This window comes from Elephas maximus, chromosome 18 (assembly GCF_024166365.1).
Source record: "Elephas maximus indicus isolate mEleMax1 chromosome 18, mEleMax1 primary haplotype, whole genome shotgun sequence".
NCBI classification, from domain to species: Eukaryota; Metazoa; Chordata; class Mammalia; order Proboscidea; family Elephantidae; genus Elephas; species Elephas maximus.
Genome location: NC_064836.1, coordinates 51,074,736 through 51,102,316, shown reverse-complemented (window position 1 = coordinate 51,102,316; position 27,581 = coordinate 51,074,736). Strand labels below are relative to the sequence as shown.

Genomic DNA, 27,581 nt, shown 5'->3' with positions numbered 1-27,581 from the left:
AGGCGGAATCAACTCAGTGGCAACAGGTTTTGTTTTTTGTTTTTTGTTTTTAAGAGAGGAGGGAGGCATTCCTGGGTGGTTCAATCAGTTAAGTGTTTTCCTAACTGAAAGGTTGGTAGTTTGAAATTGTCCAGAGGTTCCTTGGAAGAAAGGCCTGGCAATCTGCTTCCAAAAAGTAAGAGCCTTGAAAACCCTATGGAATGCAGTTCTACTCTGCACACTTGGGGGTGCCATAGGTTGAAACCAGCTTGATGGCAACTGGTTTTGGTTTAGAGGAGAGAAGAGAAAAAGAGGGAAAAGGAGCAGAGAGGGGAGGAGAAAGGAAAGAAAGCTCTCAGAGGTTTAATGTTAACCTAATCATAACGCCACAGAGATGTTTCTTCCATGTGAATATATACATGCATTTTAAATCTGATTGTTCTTCTGTCTTCAAGGATATAAAGCCTTTAAGAGCAAAGTCCATGCCTTGTACTATCTCTCTTATGTCTTGATGATGACTACATGCCAGTGAACTTTCCATAAAAAGCGTCTGACTAAATATGGTGACGTGAAGTGTACAGTGATATTGTATTAGGTGTACAGTGATCTTATGATATAGGTGTGTAGTGATATTGTATTAGTTATGCAGAATGGATAACTAGTTATGCAGAATGGGAAAATGGATAAAGTCTATTAAAATCTTTTTGTGTTCTTAAAGCTATATGTGAAACTACAATTATCTCAAAATATAAGTTTAAAAAAATAAAATAAAATCTACTGAACGTCAGGTTAGAGCCTCTGAGCTTCTCAGACTCTACCAGCAAGTGCAGCTGGGCTTTAAGTTTGTCCACTAGGATTCAGGATGGATTTATTATTATTATTTAATAGCTTCTGGGTCCAGTATATTTTCCAGTAGAATATAGAAGACAATTCTTAATGGTACGGTAAATGAAATACACATGTGATTAATGGAAACTTTAGCAATACCTTTATTCTCTAATTGTGAAATACAGTGTGCTGTTAGCATTTTTATAATGATCAGTCAGTTACCTACATTGTATAATTACTTGGGCACATTTTTCATTTTGAGTATTTTTCAGTCTCTGTGATGTTTTATACCTATTTATCTCTGCCAGAATTATATACCATTAAAAAGCCTCCTGCCCCCCAGCAATAAGCAATCTTACAATCAAAGGAATATTTATATTTTCTGGCAAGTTTGGTTTCCAGGTGCTAGGTTGTCTGATAATTTTAGAATTGCATGTAACATCCCAATATGTATTCCAAAATTAAAATTTATCATTAACGTTAACAAACAGTTTAGTCATCCCAGGGAATGTAAGAATAAAGATATGCATTCTTAGGCCTTTTAATTTTTATTCACATGCATTTAGTTTGAATGACGTTCTGGCTATCCGTTTGTTAATCCTAAATTGTCAGTCTTAGGACCATTTCTGACTCCCCTTATTCTGGTTTTGAGTCTAATGTTTAGGCCTTAAAATGTTTGCAAATGCCAAATGTTACAGATTACAGAGATTTTCCTCTGGTTATTTTTTTTCTTTTCCCTTCAACAAAAGTTACAAGTATTTATTTATGATTTCTCTAATATTTCCCTAAAATATTCATGCATAAAAAAATATTCATGCATAGTTACCATAATTCTGTTAATACATAGAACTCAGCAGATTTTTTTTTTTTCCCATATCTGTAAACTTCAGTTTCTTTCCCCATTTGGCAGGAAATCGTGTTGTTTAAAAATTCTGGCATCTATTAAAAAGTGGTCACAAAAACCCAGTGGACAGAGTATTAGTTACTACATTAAGCATTTCATCCATTTCTCATACATGTGCTGACCAGAAGGAACCACATAGAAACTGTATCATTGGAAACAAAAATTTTATATTTACTAGTCACCTAGGATAATTTCACTCTCTAGATTTACGTAAAGTCTTAAGAGTTAAGCTTGGAAGAGCTGAGGCAATATTGCAGAGACCAGTAAACCTACAAAGGAATGCATTTCCACGTAAACACACAAATATATTATGAAATATAAAGCAGACACTGTAGAAGGAGGAAATATCTTTAAAATTGAATCTGCAGTGTAGTTGTGTATGTGTGTGTGTGTTTTAATGTGCTTTTACTTATGAGGATATAGTATATAATGCAAAAGACATAGTTCATCACATCTTTCTTCTGAGCCAAGCAAACATCTCACCAACTAGAATGTCACTAGTCATTTGACTCTGAGCAAGAAGTCAGTTTATGGAGAGCTGCCTCCTACTGTGTTTTAAACTGTCAACCATGGGTAATGAATGGACTTCCTCATGAGCCAAGAGCATTGGTGCCCAGAAAATATGTTTACATAATAAACTGTCCCCATTATCACTTGAATATGAAGAATGACATATTTGGGGTTATTTTGGGTGTTTGTAGTTCAAGACCTTTACTCCTTCCCCATACACACACACACACACACACACACACACACACACACGTATACACAGTCCTTAAGAAGAGCTACTTCCGTTGTCTTAGGTTTCAAAAATTTCCATTTGTTTACAATAACCATGTCTCTTTTGGAACAACCTTAGTGAGCGGAACATATCATCTCACTATAAAATTATTTGTGAGAATAAAGCCTGGCGGAGCATCCTGTTAAAAAACATAAATGTAAATCTGAGCATCACCAGAGTTAAAAAATAAAACAGAGGAAAACAAAAATAGCTTGATATTTTTACGTTTAAAAGTTACTAAAACTGCAAGCTTATCTTCTGAACTATTTGCAGGGATATGTAGATAGATGTGAGTGATTAGAGGATTGACTAGACTCGGTGACAAACAGTGAGAGAAGGAGATGCCTTTTTAAAATGCTGCTTGATGTTAGAAAATGAAAAGGCTGAATGGTGTAAACTAAGTAAATTGAGTTGATCAACAGGGTCCTACTTCTACCTTCTCTGCCTCCTAGATGGATTGGTGTCAGTGGAACTTCTTGGGCTACAACAGTGGCTACAAGCCACCTGTCTCTAGAGAGGAGTGGGGGAGGGGTGCAACAAAAATATTAAATAAGAGTTTAAAATTAAATAAATAAATGGCCACCATTGCCACTCACACTGAGAGGAAATCAATGGGTATGGATGAATGGGGGTAAGCCTCGGCCATTCTCCCCGGTCCTTGATTGGACACAGCTAATCCCTGTGACCTTTGGGGAAGCTGAAGGCATAAAATGACCCCAATCATCAAAAGCACAATTAGAATGAAGAGCGCAAAACCGTGACCATGGTTAGAAAAAGCAGACAATGAACAAACTATGAGGAAATTTGTCCCTTTAGCAGGGAGTGAATGCAGCCTTGGAGATGCCAGCAATGGCTGCTGATGGATGGCAGCCACGTCTCACAGGAGGACACTTGGGAGGAGGAAGACAAGGAGGACTAGCAGTTATCATGTGGCCTGGGCTGAACTTACAGCTGTCTCAGACTTCCCTCATCTCCCTCCAAGGCATAGTTCCTGTTCCGCTACAGAAGGCAGCAAGAGAAGAGGAACAGAAGACAAAACATCACTAGGGGAGAAAAAAAGAAATACCTTCCCCTAAGTGTGAAGAAATCTCTTGAGTAATTTCAATAGCAAGTGTTGTTTTTCCTCAAGAACTCAAATTGAGTGAATTCATCTTTGTCAGCACAAAGTAACCAGGCAATTAGGCAAACTAAATTCTGCAGTTGAACAAGTCAGCCATAAGGATGAAATGCTGTATATGAGGAAATATTTCCTGGGTGATTCAGTGGGATATCCTTGTGAATGGGTGCTGAGGAAATGTAATGGTAAAGACACGAGGAAACATGGATAAATAAAACGGAAGTTTTCAAAATCCATTTCTGTATTTTTTAACTCATACCTTATTCATTTTTTCCTCCATATAAACTCTAAATTAGCACATTAAAGTAGCAAAAAAGTGTGTCCTTTCTTATTTCAGGAGGCAAATACATAGAATTGTTTTCTTTAAAAATTACTTAATGATCTTTTAAAATGGAGTTCCAACTTGTACTCCTTATAAGAAAAACAAGCATTTACTGACATCTTACTAAGTGCCTAGGACTATATAAGATCTTTACAAATATTTGCTAATTGAACCCTTGCATGGGTTAGATGGAGCCCGGGTGACTTAGTGGTTAAGAGCTTGGCTGCTAACCAAAATGTCACTAGTTCGAATCCACCAGCCACTCCTTGGAAACCCTATGGGGCAATTCTATTCTGTCCTCTAGGGCCACCATGACTCAAAATCAACTAGAGGGCAACGGGCTTGGGTTTGTTTGTTTGTTTGGTATATGTTAGATATTGTTATTTTGCATTTTATAGAGAAGAAACTGAGGCAAAAAAAGGTTAAAGTAACTTGCTCAAGTTCACAGCATTAACTACTGGTTTGTATATGACATTTGTGGCTCTTACCTGAATATCACTGAGCATGGTAACCAGTTGCAGTGACCAGAAACATGCTTTATTAACACACTTGGAAGAAGTGGTAATGATTTTACACTTTCCATACTGAGAAAAGAGAAACGGTTAAAAGATAAGGAGATCTCAAATTTTCTTCAGATCCGATCTCCAATCCTCAAACCCAGACCTCCCCTCTACACAAGAGGAATGGTTCTATTTCTCCTGATCCCCCCAAATCATATTAGTGCTCTCAAGGAGTCCTGCATTAATTCAGGTATTACTGTTGTGTCATTTCTTTCTGAAAATGTGAGCTGTATCTGTTTATACAACTCAGGCAGCTGGGGACACCACCTGTTAACTAACTTCAAGCACCATTTAATTAGCGTACGTTGAAGTTACCATATGTCTGACTGGAAGGGAATGGAACAGTAGCAGATGCTAAGTACAATAAAAGAAAAGCCTGTTGAATACCAGGGTAAAGTGAGTGGAGAGAATAACAAAAAAAGTCAGCAGAAGGACAGAGTCAGAAACACTAGTAAAATGGACCGGAAATTAACTTTCACAGATAGAGTTCAAGGGAGCAAATCTCTGCAGATTAAATTCATCCCACCAAGGTATCTGCCACATAAGGTGTTAGTGAGGATTTGATTTGAGTATTTTGAAAAAATACAGAATGCAGCTGGGCAATTGGCTTAGTTTCTAATTATACATGTATGTATATATATGTTTAAATATATATATAGTCATCCCTTATTATTTCCAAGAACACCTCCGGAACTTTCTTAGATCAAACATTCAGACATCAAGGAAAAAACCATGCTGTCATGATGAAGCATAACTTTCCCAATTACTTTAAGGGCTCTACTAGGAGAGATCTGGAAACAAACAGTTTTAAAATTATGAGCCTTTCTCCATCAATAGACTGATTTCCCTACAGAAGTCACTTGTTTTGTCAAATTAAGTTGGATTTCAATGAGTTAAAAGCTTCTTCTTTGGCATTTGTGTTCTTTTGAATCACAGGCATATCCTTTAATGCATTTACCTTCCTATCAGGCCTATAGTATGGTTTATGTTAATAGAGTTTTTATATATGTGTTATTAATACTTTTACTAAAGTTTGGGTTAGGGCTCTACTATTTAATCAGATTTCATCAGCCTTGTGTAGCTGTTTGTGCCTCAAATTAGCTCAGGCAAAATTGTACTTGAGAATTTTTATGTACTTATTCTGTTCTTTGGAAACCCTACGGGGCAGTTCTACTGTGCCTATAGGGTCGCTATGAGTTGGAATCAACTCTACAGCCATGGGTTTGGGTTTTCGTTTGTTTGTTTGATTCTGCCTCATTATTTTCAGAACTATAACATTTTTTGTAAATTCAAAAATAGTGTCTCACTGGCAAACTCAGTATTAATTCTAAATTGGTAATATATCACTTCAGTTTTAAGAGCAGCCTCCAGAAAAATGCACTCCATTAGTTCAAATCAGGATAAGTCTATATTTATCTGTATCTGAAATAACTCAGATTTAAACATTGCTAAGTAATTGAACTGTTTTACTATTGTTATTCAAACACTTCACTTACCTATCAATACTTAAATACCTTTCCTGCTTAATTTATATTACAACTTTTTTCAGTTTTGAGTATTATTACTACTTATATCCTTTACACCCAGTTTGTCACAGATAAGTATTTTTAAATCATTCCCTTTTAACATGTAAGAAGGAAAACTTTCACCAGTAAAGCCCTCACTTGATTCAGGTGTAAATAAGATTCTATTTCTTAGAATGTATGTTGATATGGAGTAAAATAAAAAAACATTGTTCTGTCAAAAATAGTAACTTACCATGATTCAGTTTTGAATTGGGTTTATATTGATCACAATTTTTAGGCAGGTAAGTATATAAAACAGGCCCCTGGGTTGTGCAAACTGTGCTTGACTACTAACCTGAAAGTTGGTGGTTCAAACCCACCCAGTGGCACTGCAGAAGAAAGGCCTGGCAATGCACTTCAGTAAAAGAGTACAGCCAAGAAAACCCCATGGAGCAGTTCTAGCCTGTAACACATGAAATCACCAAGAGTAAGCATTGACTCAATGGCAATGGGTTTTGCCTTGTTTTGTTTTTAAGTATACAACAAAACCCAAAGTCAGGAAATAATTAGTACTTATTTCTTTGGAAAAGTTACCTCCATGTTAAACAACTGAATGCCACCATCAAAACCATGCCCCAGTGTTTCATTTACTTTGCGCTTAGCACTGTGATGTTGTTGTTACTGTGTGCTATAGAGTCATTTCCAACTCATAGCAACCCTGTACAACAGAGTAGAACTGCCCCATGAGGTTACCTAGGCTGTAATCATTACAGGAGTCGATCTTCAAGTCTTTTCTCCAGTGGTGTCTCTGGTAGGTTTTTGGTTAGCTGCTGAATACTTAACCATTGTGCCACCAGGGCTCCTTAGCAGTGTATTAGGGCTATGTATATGAAAACAAGTAAGACAAATAAGACTTACTTAAGTACTTAAGTAAGGGCTCTGTCTTCAGGATCTTTAAGATTATGTCAAAAGATATTTTTTTGTTTTTGTTGAGAAATTTAAAAAATGTTTTAAAAAAAATTGGATTTATCTTGATTTTATTAGTCAGTAATTCTTTCCCAAAATCACATATTATAAACACTGTAAACAAGGCCTCATGCTTTCTGACTCCTATTTCAGCAATATTTCATTGTGTTTTTCTTGCTTAAACACAGTCAACTGCCTTATTAACTACTTTTATTTTGTCTCTAAAAAGGAAATAATGAAGAAGTCACAGTGATATGCTTAATAAAGTTCAAAAACAGATTTATGAAATCATCTAATCTCATTGTTCAGTGATTGGAAAACAATCACTAACTTGGTGTTTCCTTGTTCATATGCTATTGAGATTCCATCTACTTCCAAGAATTAGATTGATGAGTAAAGAGAGACCATGGAGTATAGCCAACAGATAAGGTACTTTGGAGTCAGAAATCATTTGGAATCAAATTTCAAATCCGTTATTTACTAGTTGCATAACCATGGCCAGAGAACATCTCTGAGCTTCAGTTTTAGCATCTCTAAAATGGGAACATTGGTGCTGATCAGCATGTGGTGATAATAACTACGATCTTGATGGAACTGTAAGAATTACATGAGAAAATGTGTATATAATGATACAATTTTCATTAAATAAACTAAAGTATTATATAAATATTAGTTATGATTATAATAAGTACAGTTTTTTCTTTCTTCACTATCTGAAACCAGAAAATGAGCAGAATAGTAACACATATTTTGAGATTCACGTATGAAATCTTTTTTTTTTTTTTCATTTGAAGCTCAGATGCCAGATTACAATTATCTAGTCTAGGAAACCTTGGTGGCATAGTGGGTAAGAGCTATGGCTGCCAATCAAGAGGTCAGAAATTCAAATCCACCAGGTGCTCCTTGGAAATCCTGTGGGGCAGTTGTGCTCTGTCCTATAGGGTCACTAGGAGTCGGAATCAACTCGACAGCATTGGGTTTTTTTGGATCATGGCTATTATTCCAGTTTAGCCAACAAACTACTCTGTTTTTTTTTTTTTTTTTAATCTTCTCAACATTGTTGGATGATGATAAAGTCTTCAAACTTTGGAAAAAGACATCCATTTACTGAAAATTTAATTTGCATACATATTTTGCATCAATGTAAATACTTGGTTTATTTATCTAAACATGTTTTCTAAAAATTATTATCCACATGAATCATAATAATCATGGTTCTGTTATCTTTGAAATAAACATAAAGAAGCAACATTAGCTTTCCTTACAATATTGAAATCAAAGGTGAATGTAACTCATTGTTTTCTGTTACAATATTGCTGCTTTAAAAAAAAAAAAAGATGTTGCTCAACATTTCCTAGCCCAGTTTTTAGACCTGATACATATTTAATGTTCTACAGACATGAATTTCTGTAAAAGTCATTCAGTTCTCATTTTAAATGATTTTTTAATTGCTTCATTCCCTGAATATTTTTAAGTAGATACGATCTAAAAGCACCTACTGATAATTTTTTTCTCTATCTCTGTACAGTAGCTCATATTTCTCTCATTACTCCCAGGTCAAAAGAATAGGGCAAATAATGTACAGTCCACAAATTATTTTAACCATACATAATTAAAGCAGAAGTTCGGATTCGACTTTAATTTGACCTTGTAGAATTGTGACACAAATTTAGAGCTTTACAAATACAGTTTTTGTACTTAATTTTATAATTCATTGCCTAGGATTCTAATTAAATGTTCTCAGCACTCCATTTAAAGAACCCTTCCCTGCATTCCTCTTGATTAGTAGGAAAGAATCAATGAGAATTGATCCAATTTGTAGAACACAATTCTCATATTGATAGTAGTTTATATTCATTTGCTTTTCCCTAATCTTTTATTAAAGGTCATCTTCAAAATGTCAATTAATGTCAAAGCCATGCACAATGATAATGTAAATCTATAAAGAAATCAGCTTGACTCTTTACAATAGGATAAAAGGAAGAAGCTACTTTTCTTTTTTTTTTTTTAATTGTGCTATAGGTGAAGGTTTACAGAGCAAATTAGTTTCCCACTCAACAGCTGATACATAAATTGTCCCATGACATAGGCTGCACTCCGCACAATGTGTCAGCACTCTCCCCATTACCACCCTGAGTTCCCTGTTTCCATTCGTCTGGTTTTCCTGCCCCTTTCTGCCTTCTCATCTTTGCTTTTGGGTATATGTTGTTCTTTTGGTCTCATGTAGATGATTGTTCAAAGGAGCACTTTCCTCACGTGTGTTACTGTTTATTTATAGGCCTGTCTGAAAGGTGATCTCCCGGAATGGCTTCAGTTGCAAGTTAGAAAGTTGTGTAAGGGCTGCAGTCTTGAGGGTTCCTCCAGTCTCTCTCAGACCCATATATCTGGTCTGTTTTATGAATTTGAATTTTGTTCTACATTTTTTATTTCCCACTCTAACCGGCAACCTCTATTGAGATCCTGGTCAAAGCTGTCGGTAGTGGTAGCCGGGTACCATCTAGTTCTTCTGGCCTCAGGCTGGTGGAGGCTGTGGTTCCCGTGGTCCATTAGTCCCTTGAACTAACTGTTTCCTTGAGTCTTTGTTTTTCTTCACTCAAGAAACTGCTATTTTTAATGTATATTTACATAACTGAATATGGAACAAAGGAAGGATAAAGATGAAGTGTGACTTGGAAGCATATATTAATTTTTTTAAAGAATAAATGAAAGCTTAGTTTTAGACAATAAACTTTTCTTTTAGGCTCAATATAACGGGCTAGCGTGGTACGACACCCTGGTGACTTAGTGGTTAGGTGCTACAGCTGCTAACCAAGAGGTCAGCAGTTCGAATCTGCCAGGCGCTCCTTGGAAACTCTATGGGACAGTTCTACACTGTCCTATAGGGTCGCTATGAGTCGGAATCGATTCATCGGCAGTGGGTTTGGTTTTTTTTTTTTTTTTAGCATGGTATGATGAACAATTTGGAGACATATGAGTTAGCTGATAGCATAAATGTGAGTCTTTGTGCTACAAATATAGTATTTGCTGTTTTAACCATAACACCAATGAAAGAGAAAATCATTGCATTAATTTCTGCTGCACATTATGTAGAAGGCTTTAAATCACTTAATCTTCATCCTCCATCCTTTAAACTCTTTAAATGCTTTTCATATTAGATCTAATAATTGTTAATATTATGGCATATTTGCTATAGCTCCCTCTCTTGATATTTTTTTTTCCTGAGCCATTTAAAAGTAAGTTGAATGTATCATGACACTTCGCTCCTGAATTATTCCACATGCATTTCCTTAAAAATAAGGATATTCTTTTTTTTTTTTTTTCTGTGAACTTTAAGTTAGGGCTAAAGTCTTAAGTTCAGGTTAGACATTATTTGTAAGAACGCTTCATAAGTGATGCTGTGTATTATATCACATCGTCTTCTGACTCTTAAGTTACCCACTGTTGGTGGTATTATTTAATTGCTGAGTTAAAGTGGTAACTTCCAGATGTATCCACCACAGAAGTACATTTCACAACTTGCAGTTAGCAAATAATCTGTGGTGTGGTACTTTGGCACTGTGAAATATGCTCTCCCCCAGCCAGTTTTTACCTCATAGATTTAGCACCCACTGGTGATGTGTGCCTACATAAAGTATTTTCTTGGAGGTGGCTACATAATTATTTTCCGATTCTAAATTTCCATTACATTTTGACACAGATGTTGGGGATATCTCAGTAAAGATATTACTATACTGATTGAAACATTTCAAATTATATTTACCATTAAAGAAATTTGTATCAACCTTTTTTTTAGTGAATTGTTACATTGAAGGACAAGCTTCCTTGATGACGTATTTTCCATTAGAAAGGAAGATATAGGTCTTTATTCACTTCTGCTGCTGTCGTTGCTTGTATTAAATCTGTGAAAGACTCCTATAAGATAGGCAATTCTCATACATATGTTGTTGTTGTTGTTGTTAGGTGCCGTCGAGTTGATTCCAACTCATAGCGAACCCCTGTACAACAGAACGAAAGATTGCCTAGTCCTGCACCATCCTCACAATCGTTGCTATGCGTAAGCCCATTGTTGCAGCCACTGTGTCAATCCACCTCGTTGAGGGTCTTCCTCTTTTTCAATGACCCTCTACTTTACCAAGCATATAAGTTTTATGTATTTATATGTATTAATTCATTATGTGCCATATTATATACAAATAGGTTTAAGTATTCCATTCAATCCCTTCTAGACAATATTAAGACCCTGTAACAAAATCTACTATAAGTATGCCTATAGGCCAAAATTCAGTATTAACCCTGGATACTAATATCACTGAATTATAGCATATTGAGAACAATATGCTTAACATTTGCTGGTGTTAGTTGCCATCAAATGGGCTCCACGAGGACCTTATATATAATAGAAGGAAACATTGCCCCGGTCCTACACCATCTTCATAACCATTGATATGTTTGAGTCCATTGTGTGGTTATTGTATCAATCCATATGACTGAGGGTTTTTCTCATTTTCTTTGGCACTCTAGGAAATATAGGATACCAGTAAATTGAAGGAAAGGATGATGACTTTAGTGTTTAGTGACAGAAAAATATGAGATTTCTTGGAATCTGTATGATATTGAAAGGCAATGGAGATTAGATTTGGCAGTTGGGGGAGGGTCTAATTGAGAAATATGGGAGTTGCATCAACTTTATAAATAAATAAATAATCGAAGCCATTAGTCTGGATGGTTATTTACAAAGAGCATGTAGAACAAGAAAAAGACAAAGTCTGAAACCTTATGAAACACCAGCATTTAAGGAGTGTTGGGAGAGAAACAACCTATCGTCGAAGAGGCATTAATTCTGCATATCCCACAGATTTGAATTAGAGTCTGTGGATAGAATGCCTAGAAAGCACCTTTTTTTACCCTAACATAAAAGAAGGCCTTAAAATTGGAAACGGTTGTCTGAAAAGGTGTGAAGGCCAAATAGCCACTAAATTCAGAAGAGTCTACATATTTGATGGATGGTTTTGTGAGGGTCCATCTTACATATTTCTAGCTCTAAATGTCTATGATTCTATGAGTCAAGATGTGCTTTTTAAAGCAAAAAAAAAAAAATGTTTTATATGTTTTAATGGATTCTGGGGATACAGAGTACATTAGTATTTGAGTTCATTTGTAACAAGTTTTTTCTTTTCCTCAACTATAATACTGTTATAGAAAATGCAATATTTGTGTTTTCAAATGGTATCAGATTCAGAATCTATCACTTTAGTGAGATTTACAATCTTTGTTATTGTTTGTTTATTAATTCATTCAATATCTTAGAAGAAAGACATGGTTTAAGCCACTATTATTATGTTGCAGAGCCATGGAAGGTGGTAGGGGTATAAATATGAAGTAGACACAGCACCTGGCCTTCAGGAATTCACAGTCTAATAAGTTCAACAGACACATAAAATTCACCACCTGTAGTGCCAGTGCATATCTAGATGTGAAGGTGGCTTTTATCCATCACACATGTATCTACCTCAATTCAGGCTCTGAATTTATATTTGGGGCACAAGACCTCTTTCAGATATGCTAAATACTAAACCATGTCTTTCCTTCTCATTATTAGATTTCATGCCTCACATAATCAATATCATTCCACATAAATATAAGGAAATATCCTTAGGAATGTCTTTGAATTAGTCTTCCAACACCCATGCAGTAAACCAAATGATTATTTCATATGTTACAGTGATCATTTGACATGAAGGAGATGGAAGGGAAAAAAAACAAGTGAAAGAAGTTAGTAAAACTTCTGTCTTACAGATCCAGCATATCATAATTAAAGGCAGCACTGGGTAGTTTGGAGTTGCTTTATAAGTATGGAAAGATTTATTGATTAATACAAAGTCTTAATCAACAGAGATAAGATTTTGCAGTTGCTAGAGGGTCTAAGAGAGAAATGTGGAAGCTGCATCATCTTAAAAAATGAATACAACATATATTGTTCCCTGGACCTAAGAAGGAAACCCTGGTGGCATAGTGGTTAAGAATTTGGCAGCTAACCAAAAGGTCAGCAGTTCAAATCCACCAGGCGCTCCTTGGAAACCCTATGGAGCAGTTCTACTCTGTCCTATAGGGTGGCTATTGGTCAGAATTGACCCCACGACAACAGTTTTGTTTTTTTTGGTTTTGGACCTAAGAAGAGACCAGAAGGATGAATGGATGGGAAATGAGAACCATATTTCTTAACCACTAAGTATAAGTTACACATCGATGAAAAAATCTCCTTAAATAGATTTACGTACCTTATTTCAAATCATAGACATTTACTTTCCTCACCTCTGTTGCTTTTGTGATAATGTTCTCATTTTCAGGAGAGTTCAGTAGCAAAAGGAACACAAGTCTTATCTCAAAAGTCTTACTGGATAGACACATTGACTTGCTTCGTGCCAGGGATGTAGATAAATTTCTACTATGTTTTTGATAAGGTGATTAGAAATGTGTTTATCCACATTAAATAAAGTATTCCATTAAAAGTATACAAATTAAAAGTAGAATTTCCTATAAGAAGCTGTATTTGCTACTAAAGATAATTTGTAAAATGAAAAGGATCCTAAAGGCCTTGCGTATTTTCTACCAGTTGGAGTAAGTGGGGGTGACTCCCTTGAAAGCCATTTAATACAGTCGAACAAGCATCTTTGTTTGCCTTCTTACATCAGCCTCTTTGATTTGATTAGTCTGCCTGAGAGAGGGGACATTATTTGTGGCAAAACATTTCCTTGACACCACCTCAAAACCAAAAAAAAAAAAAAAATGCTTCCTTCCCATTCTATCTTATTGATGTGATTTAAAACTCCTGTCTAATCAACTTGTGCCTTGAAATCAAGTCACCAGGCTGGTAGGGTAGAAAGTGGACCTTTTCCCTGCCTTACCCCTTCCAGAGCTGAATTTAAGGATGGATGCTACAACAGCCACAGCTGGCCAGGCAAGGATGGACAGAGCAATAAATGGACATATTTTTCCCTTTTGTCTGCAAAGATCTGAATTTTTTTTCCACATCAAATTAATTATATGACACGGGGAGGGAGAAGAGGAGACAGGAAGACAGAGTGGGCGAATACGTCACATGCAAAAAAGTCACAAAAGGAACTCACTTAAGACTTTTAATTCTCTTTTCAACCTTTCGAAGTCTTCCTTGAATAGCTGTGTCTAAGACAAAATATGTCGACCTAGCTAAAAACCAGGAGAGCAATGGTCATTTTTATCTTAGACACAAAATTAATGACCCTTGTGGTGTTTCCCAAGAGGCATTACCTGCATGTACTCACTGCCTCGTTCCTGACACTTTTTTCTCCTAGTAAACAGCTGTGCTTCCTCACTCTTCAGACCAAGAAATCCTCCGTAGCTGCTGTTTAAGGTGATAAAAGCATGCATAACCCCACAACTCGAATGACCTGTGACTCTATGTATTTGATACAGGAGGTATACACTTGGTTTTTATTGTGTCTGCGTCTGCTTATCAGCAGTAGAGCTGTAGACCGTGCTGTGTTTATCTCATACATAGACATAGATATGACTTGTAGAGTGATGGAGCATGACGAAAATCTAGTAGTGGTGTCTTTGGGTTTATATATATACTGCAGCTCAGCTTGTGTGTATTGCAACTTCAGCGTTGTTATCCTTAGCCTGATCTCTAAATTTTTGCATAAGAAAATTAATGTGAAATCTGAAGAACCTAAAAAAGTGTTTCTCTCCTTTAAGGAAAATAAGAATAAATGAAAATAACTTCTATCAATGATGATGATATAGAATCTCAAGAAATTTGGAATTAAAAAAAAAATATTCAAACCAAAATAGCCAAAGTTAAATGTCAATTTGCTTATACCTTTATTTCAGTAAATTTATGTCAGTCCTTCAAAATGGTAAGTTGATGCCTTCTGAAAGATGTGATGTTGCCCCCTTTCTTCCCTGCCTCTCAGAAAAAAAAAGTATGACATTTTTATCCTCCTTCCCTCCTGTTTGACAAGACCCTATTTTTCCCCCACATCTTTCTATGCCCCCCTTTCCCAAATGAGGTACAGTCCCTGGAGTCTGTAATTGCCAGGAGATGAAGCGATGATGGGGAGTGATCACAGTCAATAGCTTTGATTAACAATAAGGTTGAAAATTAGCAATGCTAGCATTCAGCCATCCTGCCCTCTCTCCCTTCTCCATATGCTCCCCTCAGTCCGTGCTGGCGGCCTCACACAGGGCAGTCAGAGCCCTCCGCCAGCTTTGAAGTGCAGCAAAGGTGCAGGCAGAGCAGAGAATTAGGGAACTTAAAGAGAGGAAGTCGCCACCGTAAACCATGATGCTGAGACCTTCGCAGGGCTCAGTGAGCGGCAGGAGGGGCGAGGATGAAGTGTGCTGTGTGTTGTCCTTGTGTATTTTTCTGTCACATGTGGATTTACTTGTGTCTGGACATGCTGTGATCGAAATGGCAACTACTGTTACTACTGTGACCCCATCAGCAGCTCTGGTGTTGTTTCCGACAGACCCTGAAGACCTAGAGAGGGAAAGCGACAACGGAACACCTATCCCCACCTCTGATAACGATGACAATTCGCTGGGCTATACAGGTAGAGTGTCTCTTTCCCAAATACTAACTGTTCCATTCCTTCTAAAACGCCTCCACCTCCATCAGTCATCAACCACCTGTATAAAATTATCTACTCATCCTGCTTTCAACTAACCACCACCACAACTTCCCCTCGTTTTCCAGAGTTCATTCTTCAGCTGGGAGGTCATGTTGGAAAAGTAAACACTTTGGGGGGGGGGGGGAAGCACATGAAAACTGTTTTCTTCTTGTTGTCTATTTTTAATATAAAAGAATGGTTATCATCTGAAACTTTGATATTGCTAACATGTTTAGAATGGTACTGTTTTCATAGGGATTTAGCATTTAATTAAATTGCTCTCGTAAATAAAAGTTTACCTGAAAGTAGTTTGGTTTCAGAATTATTTGTATGTTTTCGTGGTTACATTTGTAGTCATTTAAACAACAGAAAGCAAACTCTTCACAAGAGTAATGCAAATCGAAATTACCAACTGATATTTCACAATTGTGCTTACATGAACCACTTCTTACATAGATGCATGCATATAAAAAAAAAAAGAAACTAGCATAAAATATTAAATTCACTAATTGAGCATGTTGGAAATAATTCATATATAAATGTCTAAGAATGATCACTCTGTAAATATGTAAATGTTTCATGCAGAATTTCTAAGTAAGAGTCCTAAAAAATAATTGAATAAATTACATCTAACTCTGCAACAGTTTGGCTAAAACTTAAGATATGGGCAAAGAATAAAATGCCTCACTGCTGACCCAGTAAATCAGCTAATGATGTAATAGTGGTCTTGCACTAAAGTGGTCTTGCACTAGCAGCTCTTTATTATGCTCTTTTCATTAGTCCTTGTTGACAGCATTCTCCATGGACTCCACTAGGAGGTAGTGGGCTGTGGTAGGTGAGAGTGCGTCTGTGAGTTGGGATTGCTGGTGGTTAGGGATGATGGAGAACTCTTCTGTATCATTACAATCTTACAGATAACTGTGTTAAAACAGAACGAGAATGATCCATTGGATGCATTTCAATTTGGTATAAAAAAATAATGAACTGCTCCTTTCCTTTAGAAACATCCTCATTGTCTTCGTGGAAATATCACTCTCCAGTTTTCTCTGTCTTCTACATAATTTCAGGTTTAAACACATAAGTACCTTTAATATTTATTGTATATATTTATATGACTCTCCAAGATAGCATTTTCATTTTCTTCCTATCTTTCAATTTAAGAGTGGAGATTAAAAGACTAACAAATTAAAGCCTATTGGATAGTGGGGGAGTATGATACTTGGCCAGAAACTTAGCTAAAGTGGGAGTGGTAAATATCATCCCTTAATGGCATAAATAGGAAAGAAGTTCATATTTTTGAAAGGAGGACTCCAAGGCAGTGTTCTTTCTCAGGGGTATCCTCATTTGCCAGTACATATTAGTTCTATTCCCTTGTGCTCATCCAGTCTAAACTGCATTGTTTAGGTACGGTAATAGGGTTTACTCTTTGTCTCTTATGGATTTCCTGAAAATTATACATAACCAACACATAAATCATATTGGAGTGTTAAGAAAAAAAAAAAAAAGGAGTGTTAAGAGATCTTAAATAAATGATGCATTAAAGATGAAATGTAGCATTTTAAATTTTTTATTCCCATTTATTTCCTCCCCTTGGATTAATCAGTGGTCAGATTCCTGCTATTAAACATATCATTACATGAATTGATATCAGGTAATAAACTTATAAAATTGTCTTTATATTCTGCAAGGGAGCTAATTAAAGCAAGAAGATTTAATGCAAAATGACTGGAGGACAAACTTCTGAACAACCTTGTTCCTGAGACTGTAATTTTTTATAGCAATGTAGAACTAAAGGAGATTTATTCTGTATGTTTTGTTTCAGTAAATAATTGATTATTCAGAAACTTATTACTAGTATACGAAATAACTATGCTATTTTACTCTCTTTCATGTGTATATTGACCATTTCTTTACTCATTAAAACCTCCACAGAAAGTGATAAGAAAAGTAAAATAGAAAAAATGGCCATTTAGCTACTTCATAACCATTATAAAGATCTGCAATTGGCTCTGAAGTTGAGTGAATAGTAGAAAGCATTGCTTGAAATTTCCTCTAGATTTCCTTTTCTTGTGTGTGATATGTCTCTGTGTGTGTGTGTGTGTGTGTGTGTGAATTCTCTTTACTATGATCACAGATTATTGAGTTGATAGAATCTTTATATTATAGGTAATTCAGCTCAGAAGGAAGTGAGATGGCCTGTCTGGTCAGGTGCATTTTTACATATTTAATACAAACTGTCTAGTTTAACACACCTATAATCTAGTTGGAAACCCTGGTGGCGTAGTGGTTAAGTGCTACGGCTGCTGACCAAAGGGTCGGCAGTTTGAATCCACCAGGCACTCCTTGGAAACCCTACGGGGAAGTTCTACTCTGTCCTATAGGGTCGCTATGAGTCAGAATCGACTTGACGGCACTGGGTTTGGTTTATAGCCTAGTTACCCTGGGTAAAGCAGAAAGAATATTGTAAGAAATAGACTATAAATATTAAGTAATTTAGAGAATATACAAAGCAATTATCATATAAATAATTGATATGAACTCATTATAAGATAAATTTCAATGAAAGTTAGCAAACAAAAACATGAGGTATTGTATGTAAATTCTATATTTTTTGACAGTATCTCAAAATGACTGTGTAAAATCATGTATATAGATATTGGATGTTTATGTGTTAGTACATGTTGCTTCACATCACTGAGCTGACATGTGAGACTTTCCTTCTTCCCCTTAACATTCAATGTGTAGATATAGGTAAAAACATGAAACAGTCCCAAAAGATGATCACCAGTTCACTAAAATCCACATTCGCATACTCCAAATTCTCCTTCCTTTGAACGCTAAAAAGGGGATAATCTCCACTGCAACATAATTTTTCGTTACGACATCTGCTCTGGTTCTCAAGCCATTTGGGACCATCACTATCAAATCGACCCATCAAACTAGAATCCATGGATCTCATATCATATACATGAATGTATTAGTTTTATTGATGATCTAGTCAACAAATGATAGGGCCTTAAAAATAGTTATTTGCTGCTTAGAACTTATACCCTTCTTATTTAAATTAGATAAGTGATTTAATTGAGTGGTCTAGAAAAAAAAAATGGTAATATAGCCTTTCAGGGAAGAAACATATTGATTTCTTTTTTCCTCATTATCTCTAGACACAAGGCTATAGAGCCATGCGAGGTTTTAAACTATTTCCGTCTCTCTCTTGCTAATCAATGAATGCAGAGCAATTTCTAAGGTGGCACTGTGGTGTGTTATTAAAGTGGACTTGTGCATTATTTACAGAGAAGTAGCCCATTTCCTGTTTAACCAAGCATGCCATAAATATTGGGGGTTATTTAACAGTTCACAGCATATAGCCTTTGTTACTAGAACAAGTAAGATGGGGTTTCAAATCAGAAATTTATGGGGTCAAACACAGATTCCAAAGAGCCTGAATATGTAATAATCAATGGTTTTTTTCAAAGAGTTTCTGAAAAGCACACATTGTTCATAGACTGCTGGAAGTGTATCTGGTGTTTTAGAAATATGGAAAAATGAAGTGATGTGTCTAAGAATGTTTAAATGTCTGAAATATACACATAATCCATGAACAGATTTCCGGCAAGAGCTTTAGTCAATAATATTAAGTGTAAAGAAAAGTTTATTGATACGTAAACATTCAGGAAGTGGGAGATAATAACATCCTAGTAGCATTCTTAATCTTTTTTCAAAGAAACCTAACTTCCCACTTTTCTGAGTGCCAAAAATGTCTGTAAATTGATTTGTAATGTCTAAAATATATATTTTTCCCCCATTTCTACATACTAAAAATAAGATAATGTCCCTTATCCTTTCAGGCTTATTTTAAGGTTTAACATCCTATGTTAACAGTAGTATATTGGAAGAAAAGCTAAGTATAAATTTAAAAATCTTTGAACTACCTTCAGAGTTATGTCAGTGTCAATTCAATTCAAATTTAGCCATGGACTGTTAGAAATTCTAGAGCAATTTTAAATGGGGATAATTGACCCTTCAACCCTTTGACAATAACTCCAACTAAATGGTTATAATTCTGTTTAGAAGGAAACAAAATATATGCTCTTATTAAAAAAAGAAAGAAAAAGTATCCGCAAAAAGTTAGTATGCTTAGCATATTTTCCTATATGTATAAAAGTAGTAAGCCCAAAAACATGTTTTGCCTCATATTTTATAATCTCGGCAGGTAACTATTAATTGATTTTTCTGTCATTCAATATCCTTAATTGTGTAGCTTCACAACTAGAATCTAACTGAAACTCTACCTCTTAGTGAATTTTTTTATTTACATATTGAAAATAAGCACTGGATTTATTATCACTTCTTATGTCCAAGTTAGTTTTCTAAGTACTTAACATGCAGTAACTCATTTTATTCTCATAACAACCCTCTCAGGGAGATTATCGTTAATGGCAACAGTTCCTGATACCTGTTTCAATATTCTAGAGGAGAAATACTCCCAAACAAGTTACACGTTGTCCAACCTCACAGAGTCTTGGATTTAAATGACATTGTGTCTACAAGCTACATTTGAACACCCACTTGGCAATTAAACAGACCAACCATGCTTCTTTTACACAGCAGGACAGTTCAAGTGACCAATATTTTAGGTCTCCACACACTCCCATCCTAAGTTCATTATTACCACGATAATTAATACACCTAGTTTAAAAAAAAAAAAAGGGCAAACCCTTTTAATAAAAATAAACAGGGCCCTTACTCCATCTCTCCGTCCTTGAACCCACTTTTCCTAAACAACTTGCCCCGCCCTTTTAGATGCTTCTAATGAGAATTCCCTTTACATTTTTTAATGAGATGCAAGCACAGATATTTGTCAGTTTAGGTGTTATCTAATAAACCTTTTCCATTTTCTCACTCTCACATTCTTTGTTAAATTAATAGTGAGAGTTTACATTATCATGACTAAGGACATAGTCTGCAGGTGAGTCTACTGCAGAGCCACGTTGAGTACTATGATTCCATTTTTCTTCTATGTGCAAGAATGTTCATTTTCTGGAGTTAATACTTTTTTTCATTTCCTTAATACTCAAATCATATACAATATTCCATCAATCATAGTTTTCCCTGAACATCTCCCTCCTAAAAAACCCTACATGGTTTTGTCTTAAACTGACCGGTTTCACTCTAGACCTAGGACTTTTCCTTAATTACCCTTTTATGTTGGCCTTCCTATATCCTGGAACTCATTTCTTCCTCCTTCCTGGTTTCTCCCCTTTTGGAGAACCATGTCCTCCGGAAACTTCCTAAGAAAATCAATATGAGATACTTTTCTTATTCCTCACTTTTTGAAATATCTAGTTTTTCTACATAGTGGATTGAAGCTTCGACTGGACATAGAACCCTTAACAATTTTAAAGACCTTTCTTCCTTGTCTTATAGGTTGTGATTTTGCTATGAGAAATCTGTTGCTGCTATATTTATCATTTCTATTTTCTGTCACTTAATTTTTAATTGATTTCTTGACCTTATGAAAATATTGTCTTTGCCTTTGACATTTTTCTCATGATGTGCTTTTGTCTTCTTCTTTATATATTTGTTTTCAATCATTATAGTGGTGGTAGATGAGCCATTTCAAATTGGAGAATCATTTATGTCAATTACAGAAACTTTCTTAAATTGTTAAATTTAAGAATATTTTAAATTATAATTTTTTTTTTAATAATTATACCTCATCTAAATTTTATCTGGCTCTTTTGGAGTTGCTATTAGTCAGATAGTGGGCCTCTTAAATTGATCTATTAGGTCTCTTGTCTTTTCTTTCATATTTTCTAATCATTGTCATTTTTTTCCCACTTTCTGGGAAATATCCTTGATTTTATCTACCAAGACTTTCAGTAAGCATTTGTATTTTGCTCATGATATATTTAATTTTCAACAGCTCTTTCTTTTTCTCTGGTGTGCGGAGAGTTTGATTCTCACATTAATGGAGATTTACATTTAATTTTTCTGATATTACCAACCTGCTCTTTCTATTATAAATCTGCAGTATAACTCTGGATAAAGTATTAGAAATCTACTTAAAATTCCTAGGTTTACAGGTGTGGAAACTGAGGCCCTGAAAACTGTCTTGATTTAACCAAGGTAATTCAGGTGTTGAGTGGTAAAGGCTTAAGTAGAACAAGGTCCCCAAATTCGATTTTTTGTGCCTTTTTTTTGGCTAACAAATGTTATCTCAAAGAATTTCTGGGGAATTCTCTATATTTTCCAAAAAATATAGAGATAAAGAAACCGCAGAACAAAATGAAACTAATACTACACTTTGGTGGTTCACTTGTTTTTTTTTTTCAAGTACTGTATTTGGCTCTCAAAAAAAAATGCCAATTTAAAAGTTTATATAAAACGTCTATCCCATTCTTTATGGAAATAATGAATAATTTACTCATTACAAAAATAAAATTCACATATTAACTGCCTAGTCTGAGTTGTAACATATTACTAGCACATGGGGATATTAAGATATAAATTTTGTTAAGAGCAATACCATGCGTTGCTCCTTTGGGTTATCATATCTGGGCCCCATCATTAACTCGATGATTGTCATCTTGTGCATCATTGCCTTCTGCATGATAGGGAATTATTAAACATTTTTCTTAAATAATCATAAATTAAACCATCTCTACCTTTTATAGAGAGGGTGGTGAGACTCTTACTTGCTTTGGGTACATCATCAGAAAAGACGAAGCACTAGAAAAGGACATTCTGTTTGATAAAGTATAGAGTCAATGTAAATGAAGGGAACCCTCAATGAGGTGGATTGACATAATGGCCACAACACTGGACCCGAACTTTCTAACGATCATGAAGATAGCACAGGACGGGGCCACATTTTGTTCTGTTCTCCACGGATTACTGTGAGTTGGAAACAACTCAATGGCACCTAATGATGACTTGCAATAGAGCCTTAACAGGAACAATATCATAAACTCACATCAACTGAAGCAATTTAGTCTTTCAATAGGTATGGGAAGGAGGTCATTTTTTCAGAATTATAAAATTTACATATGTTTTGGGGGACCTCAGTTAGTAGGCAGCTCTGCCAATTCTCTGAAAATATGAAAGGATTTAAATAAGACAATATTAGGATCATGAGTTAAACTAATGTGTAACACTCCTGAAGTCTTTCTACTCGAACTGACAGAAAAAAAAAAAAAAAGGTTTACTTTGTATTGACAATTATATAGGGTCACTATGAATTGGAATCAACTCAAAGCGATGGAATAGAATGGAGTAGACATGACTACCTCTCTTCTTGAAGCTTAAATGACACATGACATGAAAGCTTCAAGTGGATTTGAGCATGAAAAAGTAAATTGAGCTCCAGCAGCAATGGGATTCCATGAAAGAGCAATTTAAAGCAGTTTATTATTTCGATTATGAAAAAAAAATTAAAAAGCAGATTGTACATTAGCGTAACATTTAATAACACAGGTACTAACTCTAGAGTTCTTCATGAACACTTTGGAGTTGTAAAACATTTCAAAAAGACATTGACTGAGTGAAGAAGGCATTACTTATAATTTTATATTGAGTATTTGATAATATTTCTCAGTGTGGAAAGTTCTACACCTAAACATTCTGAGTTTCCAAATGGAGAGGGAAGGGCCCAGTGTTTGAGCCTAATAAAATAGCAAAACCTTGATTTTGGTAGAAAAATTCCATTTAATTTTACTTTCTTCAATTACATGTTAAAAAAGGAAAAAAAAATACACTTCATGAACAATTTTATTTTGAATTTTTGAAAGGATACTTTCAATTTTTAAAATATATTTAAAAGCTACAAAACTTGAGAGATAGGTAGATAAGTAAGCATACTCAAAAACACATATAGTAGCCATGCTTCTTTGCGTATGTCAGCACCTTAAGAAAGCACACCTATGTGTGTGAGGAATTTAGGTCAAAATTTTCTAACAAAATTTAAAGAAATTAAAAAAAAAAAGTCTTTCTCGGGTGATCCAGTGACAGTAAAGTTACTGGCTGATTATCTAGATAATCCGGTAAAAATCTTGATGTACTCAGCAATTTAGGCAAGGAAAGTAATTCTTTAGCTTAGCTGTTCTTCACTTTGACTGCAGAGGCCTGACTATAGAGGTGACTCCCTACTAACCTAGAAAACCCCGTACTAGGCTCGAAGCTTTCTGCGCAAGTACGTGGCAAAAGCTTCATGTTCAGCTTCCAGTCAGGAGCTGTCGGCGCAGTCAGAACCAAACGTCTAATCTCTGTAATTCTTTAGGTTCCTGCTGTGGTCCTTTGCAAATCATCCTCTCCCCTATTTTTTGTTTTACCTTTTTCAGTTCATAAAAAGGGAATAATATTCAACAGTTCACTTTTTTTTTTTTTTTCAGTGAAAATGGAAAGAGAATTGGATAAGCTTCCTACTTTCTATTTTTTAGTAAGAATTTTAGGCCATGGTAAATTTTTCTCCTTAGATTCATTCCTATAGCATTTTTTCCCCACAACATACGGGCATCAGTCTAATGCCAATTTATGTCAAGAAGTTAGTACGGAAAGGGCTTGGCAATAAGTACATAAGTAGTTGCTATAAAAGTAAAACATTTTATTATTGTTTCACATTGCTGCAAAGAAACTATTGAATCAGCTACAAGTGGGTACTGTAGTAGGTTATGCTGTGGTAACAATTAAAAACACCATACATGATCCAAGGCAACATTGTTGTTGTCAGCTGCCTTAGAATGGACTCAGGCTCATGGCGACCTTATGTACGATAAACAAAATGCTATCTGGTTCGGCATCCTCCTCACAACTGCCAGCTTATTTGAGTCCATTGTTGTAGCTATTGTGCCAATTCGTCTCACTGAGGTCTGTCACACTGTTGTTGACCCTCTACTTCACAAAACATGATGTTCTCCTCTAGCCAACCATTGATCCTTTCCGATGATGCGTCCAAAGCAAGCAAGTCAGACAATGTTCTGTTGTGATCCATGAGATTTTTAGTGGATAATTTTTGGAAGCAGATCATCAGGTCTTTCTTCCTAGTCTTTCTTCATCTGGATGCTCAACTAAAACCTCTCCACCAAGGGTGACCCTGTTGGTATTCAAAATACCAGTGGCTTCGCTTCCAGCATAGGAGCAACACACAAGCCACCACGGTATGACAAACTGAGAGAGGTGTGGTGGAAGACATCAGTAGCTTATTTCTCACTCAGATTCCACATGCCGTGTGGTTGCTACTCAGCATAGTCACTCATATTCTGAGGCTAACAGATGTGTCGTCTTCACACAGGTTACCATGATTACAGGGGCAAAAAGAGGGGGTTGTGATCAGGTCAGGACTGGTTCCTTAAACTCTGCAGAAGTCACTTTGGCTTCTTTAATTAGACAAAAAAAAAAAAAAAACAGTTTCATGAACACACCTAATTTTAACCTGGTGAGGAAATGCAATCCCCCTGTGGTGCTTGGAGGAGAGGGAGCTAGAAAATTTTGGTGAACACCACTAATCCCTACTAGACTAACAATGCAAGAAACATCACCGTCAATTGGCCATTGGTTCAAAGTACATACTACTTCTTTAATGAAAGAACCTTAATGTAATAGGGCACCCAGCTGTGCCGTAACTGAATATTCGTTTGCTTATTTCACTGTTATATTTAGTCAGCTCTTTCCTTCTTATTTGTTGCTGAAAAATAATTTATTTGGTCAGAAGCAATGTTGCCCATAATACAGCAAAGCATCCCGTATATGCACAGATGGTAGGTCTGGCAGAAATATGATGGGAAGGAAAAGAAAATTCATTCCCAGAACATCTATTCCAATGAGGACATATCACCACTCCCTCACTTATCATGAAAGAAGTTCAGTGTAATTATCCTGCCACCAAATTGGCTGGATGGACTCCCTGTACTATTGATGGCTCAGCATTACTCCATGCTATGGGTAGACTTGGGGTCTCTGCAGTAGCTGTAGCCATTCAGCCTTGTTGCGAGGAATACCATGTCATTGGTCCCATATATAACTCTTCTGCCATGGATACATTGTTCATTATCAAGCAGCAGAATGGTGCAAAAATAAGTTGAATGACATCTAGGTCATCATTGCCATCTATTTACTAAAGTCTCCTATGCAATGTATGTGCGTTTTTAAATGTTCACACAGAACACTGATAGCCTCAAATTTTGAAACCATTTTAAAGGGTACATCTCATACTAATTGCCCAGACTTTCTTGTCACTCATTCTTCTTGTTACTCAAACATCTCCCTTCTTATCCAGCCAAGCTTTTAGCCAATATTCAAAAAATAACCTGAATTCAAGTCTCTAGAGAGCACTTCTTCCAGGTAAAGTGGACAATGAGTTATACCACTCAAAGTTCTTCCCACCATAAGGATTTCCCATCTACACTGTCCTTTAGAGCACCCTGTTTGAGCTATAGTGCAATAGCAATCTACTTATAATCAATACCAACATATCATGCAGAGATACCTGTATAACAGGCTGAGGTTTTTTCCCTGTCAAGTCATAATAGAATACATTCCAGCCGGTCATAGCTATGAAGTGAGAGAGAGGTGGCTGTGTAGCAGGAATATATGCAACATATTTTTGCTTTCACTACCTATTTGAGCCTGACCCTGCTTTGCTTATGCCACTTTCATATTATGATGGCATACTTCTCTGCACGCCTATCTTTATGACTTAGAAGATCAAAAATCAGTTCATGATGATTGCATTTTGGGGGGAAATTGTGTTACCCTGATGTCTAGAGGTTCAATCACTACTAGAGCTAAATTCCAAGCACATTTGAAATTAATGTTCTTAACTTCAAAAGAACATTAATTAATTTGCAAAGAAGTCATTGCTTTTCTCTAAACCCGTAAGTGGTCTGTGTTTGATTTTACTCTCAGAACTTACCAGAGGCACCATAACACATCCCAACACTGCATGATTGAATTTCCTGAGCCATAAGTGCTAGCACTTGGTCTTGGCCCCTCCATAACTCTATAAAACCAAAATAAACCATTGCCGTTGAGTCAACTCTGACTCATGGCGAACCAATGTGTTTTAGAATAAAGCTGCATTCTATAGGGTTTTCGATGCCTGTGATCCTTCAGAAGTAGATCACCAGACCTTTCTCCCAAGGAGCGTCTGGGATTCAAACCATGAACCTTTTGGTTAGTAGCTGTCCACTTAAACCATTTACACCACCCAGGAAATTCTATGACCTATAATCCACACAGCATTCAAGAAGTTAATTTCTTTTTCCTATTTTTCTTTCTTTTTTTTTAATTGTACTTTAGGTGAAGGTTTACAGAACTAGCTTCTTAGTAAACAATTAGTACACGTATTGTTTTGTGACATTGCTTAACAAACCCACGACATGTCAACATTCTCCCTTCTTAACCTTCGATTCCCTATTACCAGTTTTCCTGTCCCCTCCTGCCTTCTAGTCCTTGACCCTGGGCTGGTATGCCCCTTTACTCTTGTTTTATCTGTCTAATCTTTAGCTGAAGGGTGAGCCTCAGGAGTGACTTTATTCCTGAGCTGTAAGGGTGTTTGGGGGCCATAATCTTGGAGCTTCTATAGTCTCTGTCAGACCAGTAAGTCTGGTCTGTTTTTGTGAGTTAGAATTTTGTTCTACATTTTTCTCCAGCTCTGTCTTGGACCTTCTATTGTGATCCCTGTCAGAGTAGTCCGCAGTGGTAGCCTGGCTCCATCCAGTTGTGCTGGACTCATTCTGGTGGAGGCTGTGGTAGATGTGGTCCATTAGTCCTTCGGACTAATCTTTCCATTGTGTCTCTGGTTTCTTCATTCTTCAAGAAGCTAATTTCAATGTCAGTGCTACCTAATTTGATCCTTAGCATAAAAAATCACAACGACTGCAAAGATTTGCAACTACAATAGTCCTGTGGCTATAAGACAATAGATTGTCTGTCCTCTTAATTATGCCTTCAACCAAGAATGTACAACCCTGTG

General features: G+C 36.0%; 1 protein-coding gene across 1 annotated transcript in view; it reads left to right on the top strand.

Annotated features, from left to right (window-relative positions):
* The window catches only part of ROBO1 (roundabout guidance receptor 1), a 1,245,354-nt gene that overhangs the window by 671,644 nt on the left and 546,129 nt on the right, over positions 1-27,581 (top strand). Inside the window, exon 3 of the mRNA XM_049858153.1 lies at positions 15,470-15,553. Within this exon, the coding sequence (XP_049714110.1) occupies positions 15,470-15,553 (84 nt within the window). The remainder of the gene's footprint in view (positions 1-15,469; positions 15,554-27,581) is intronic.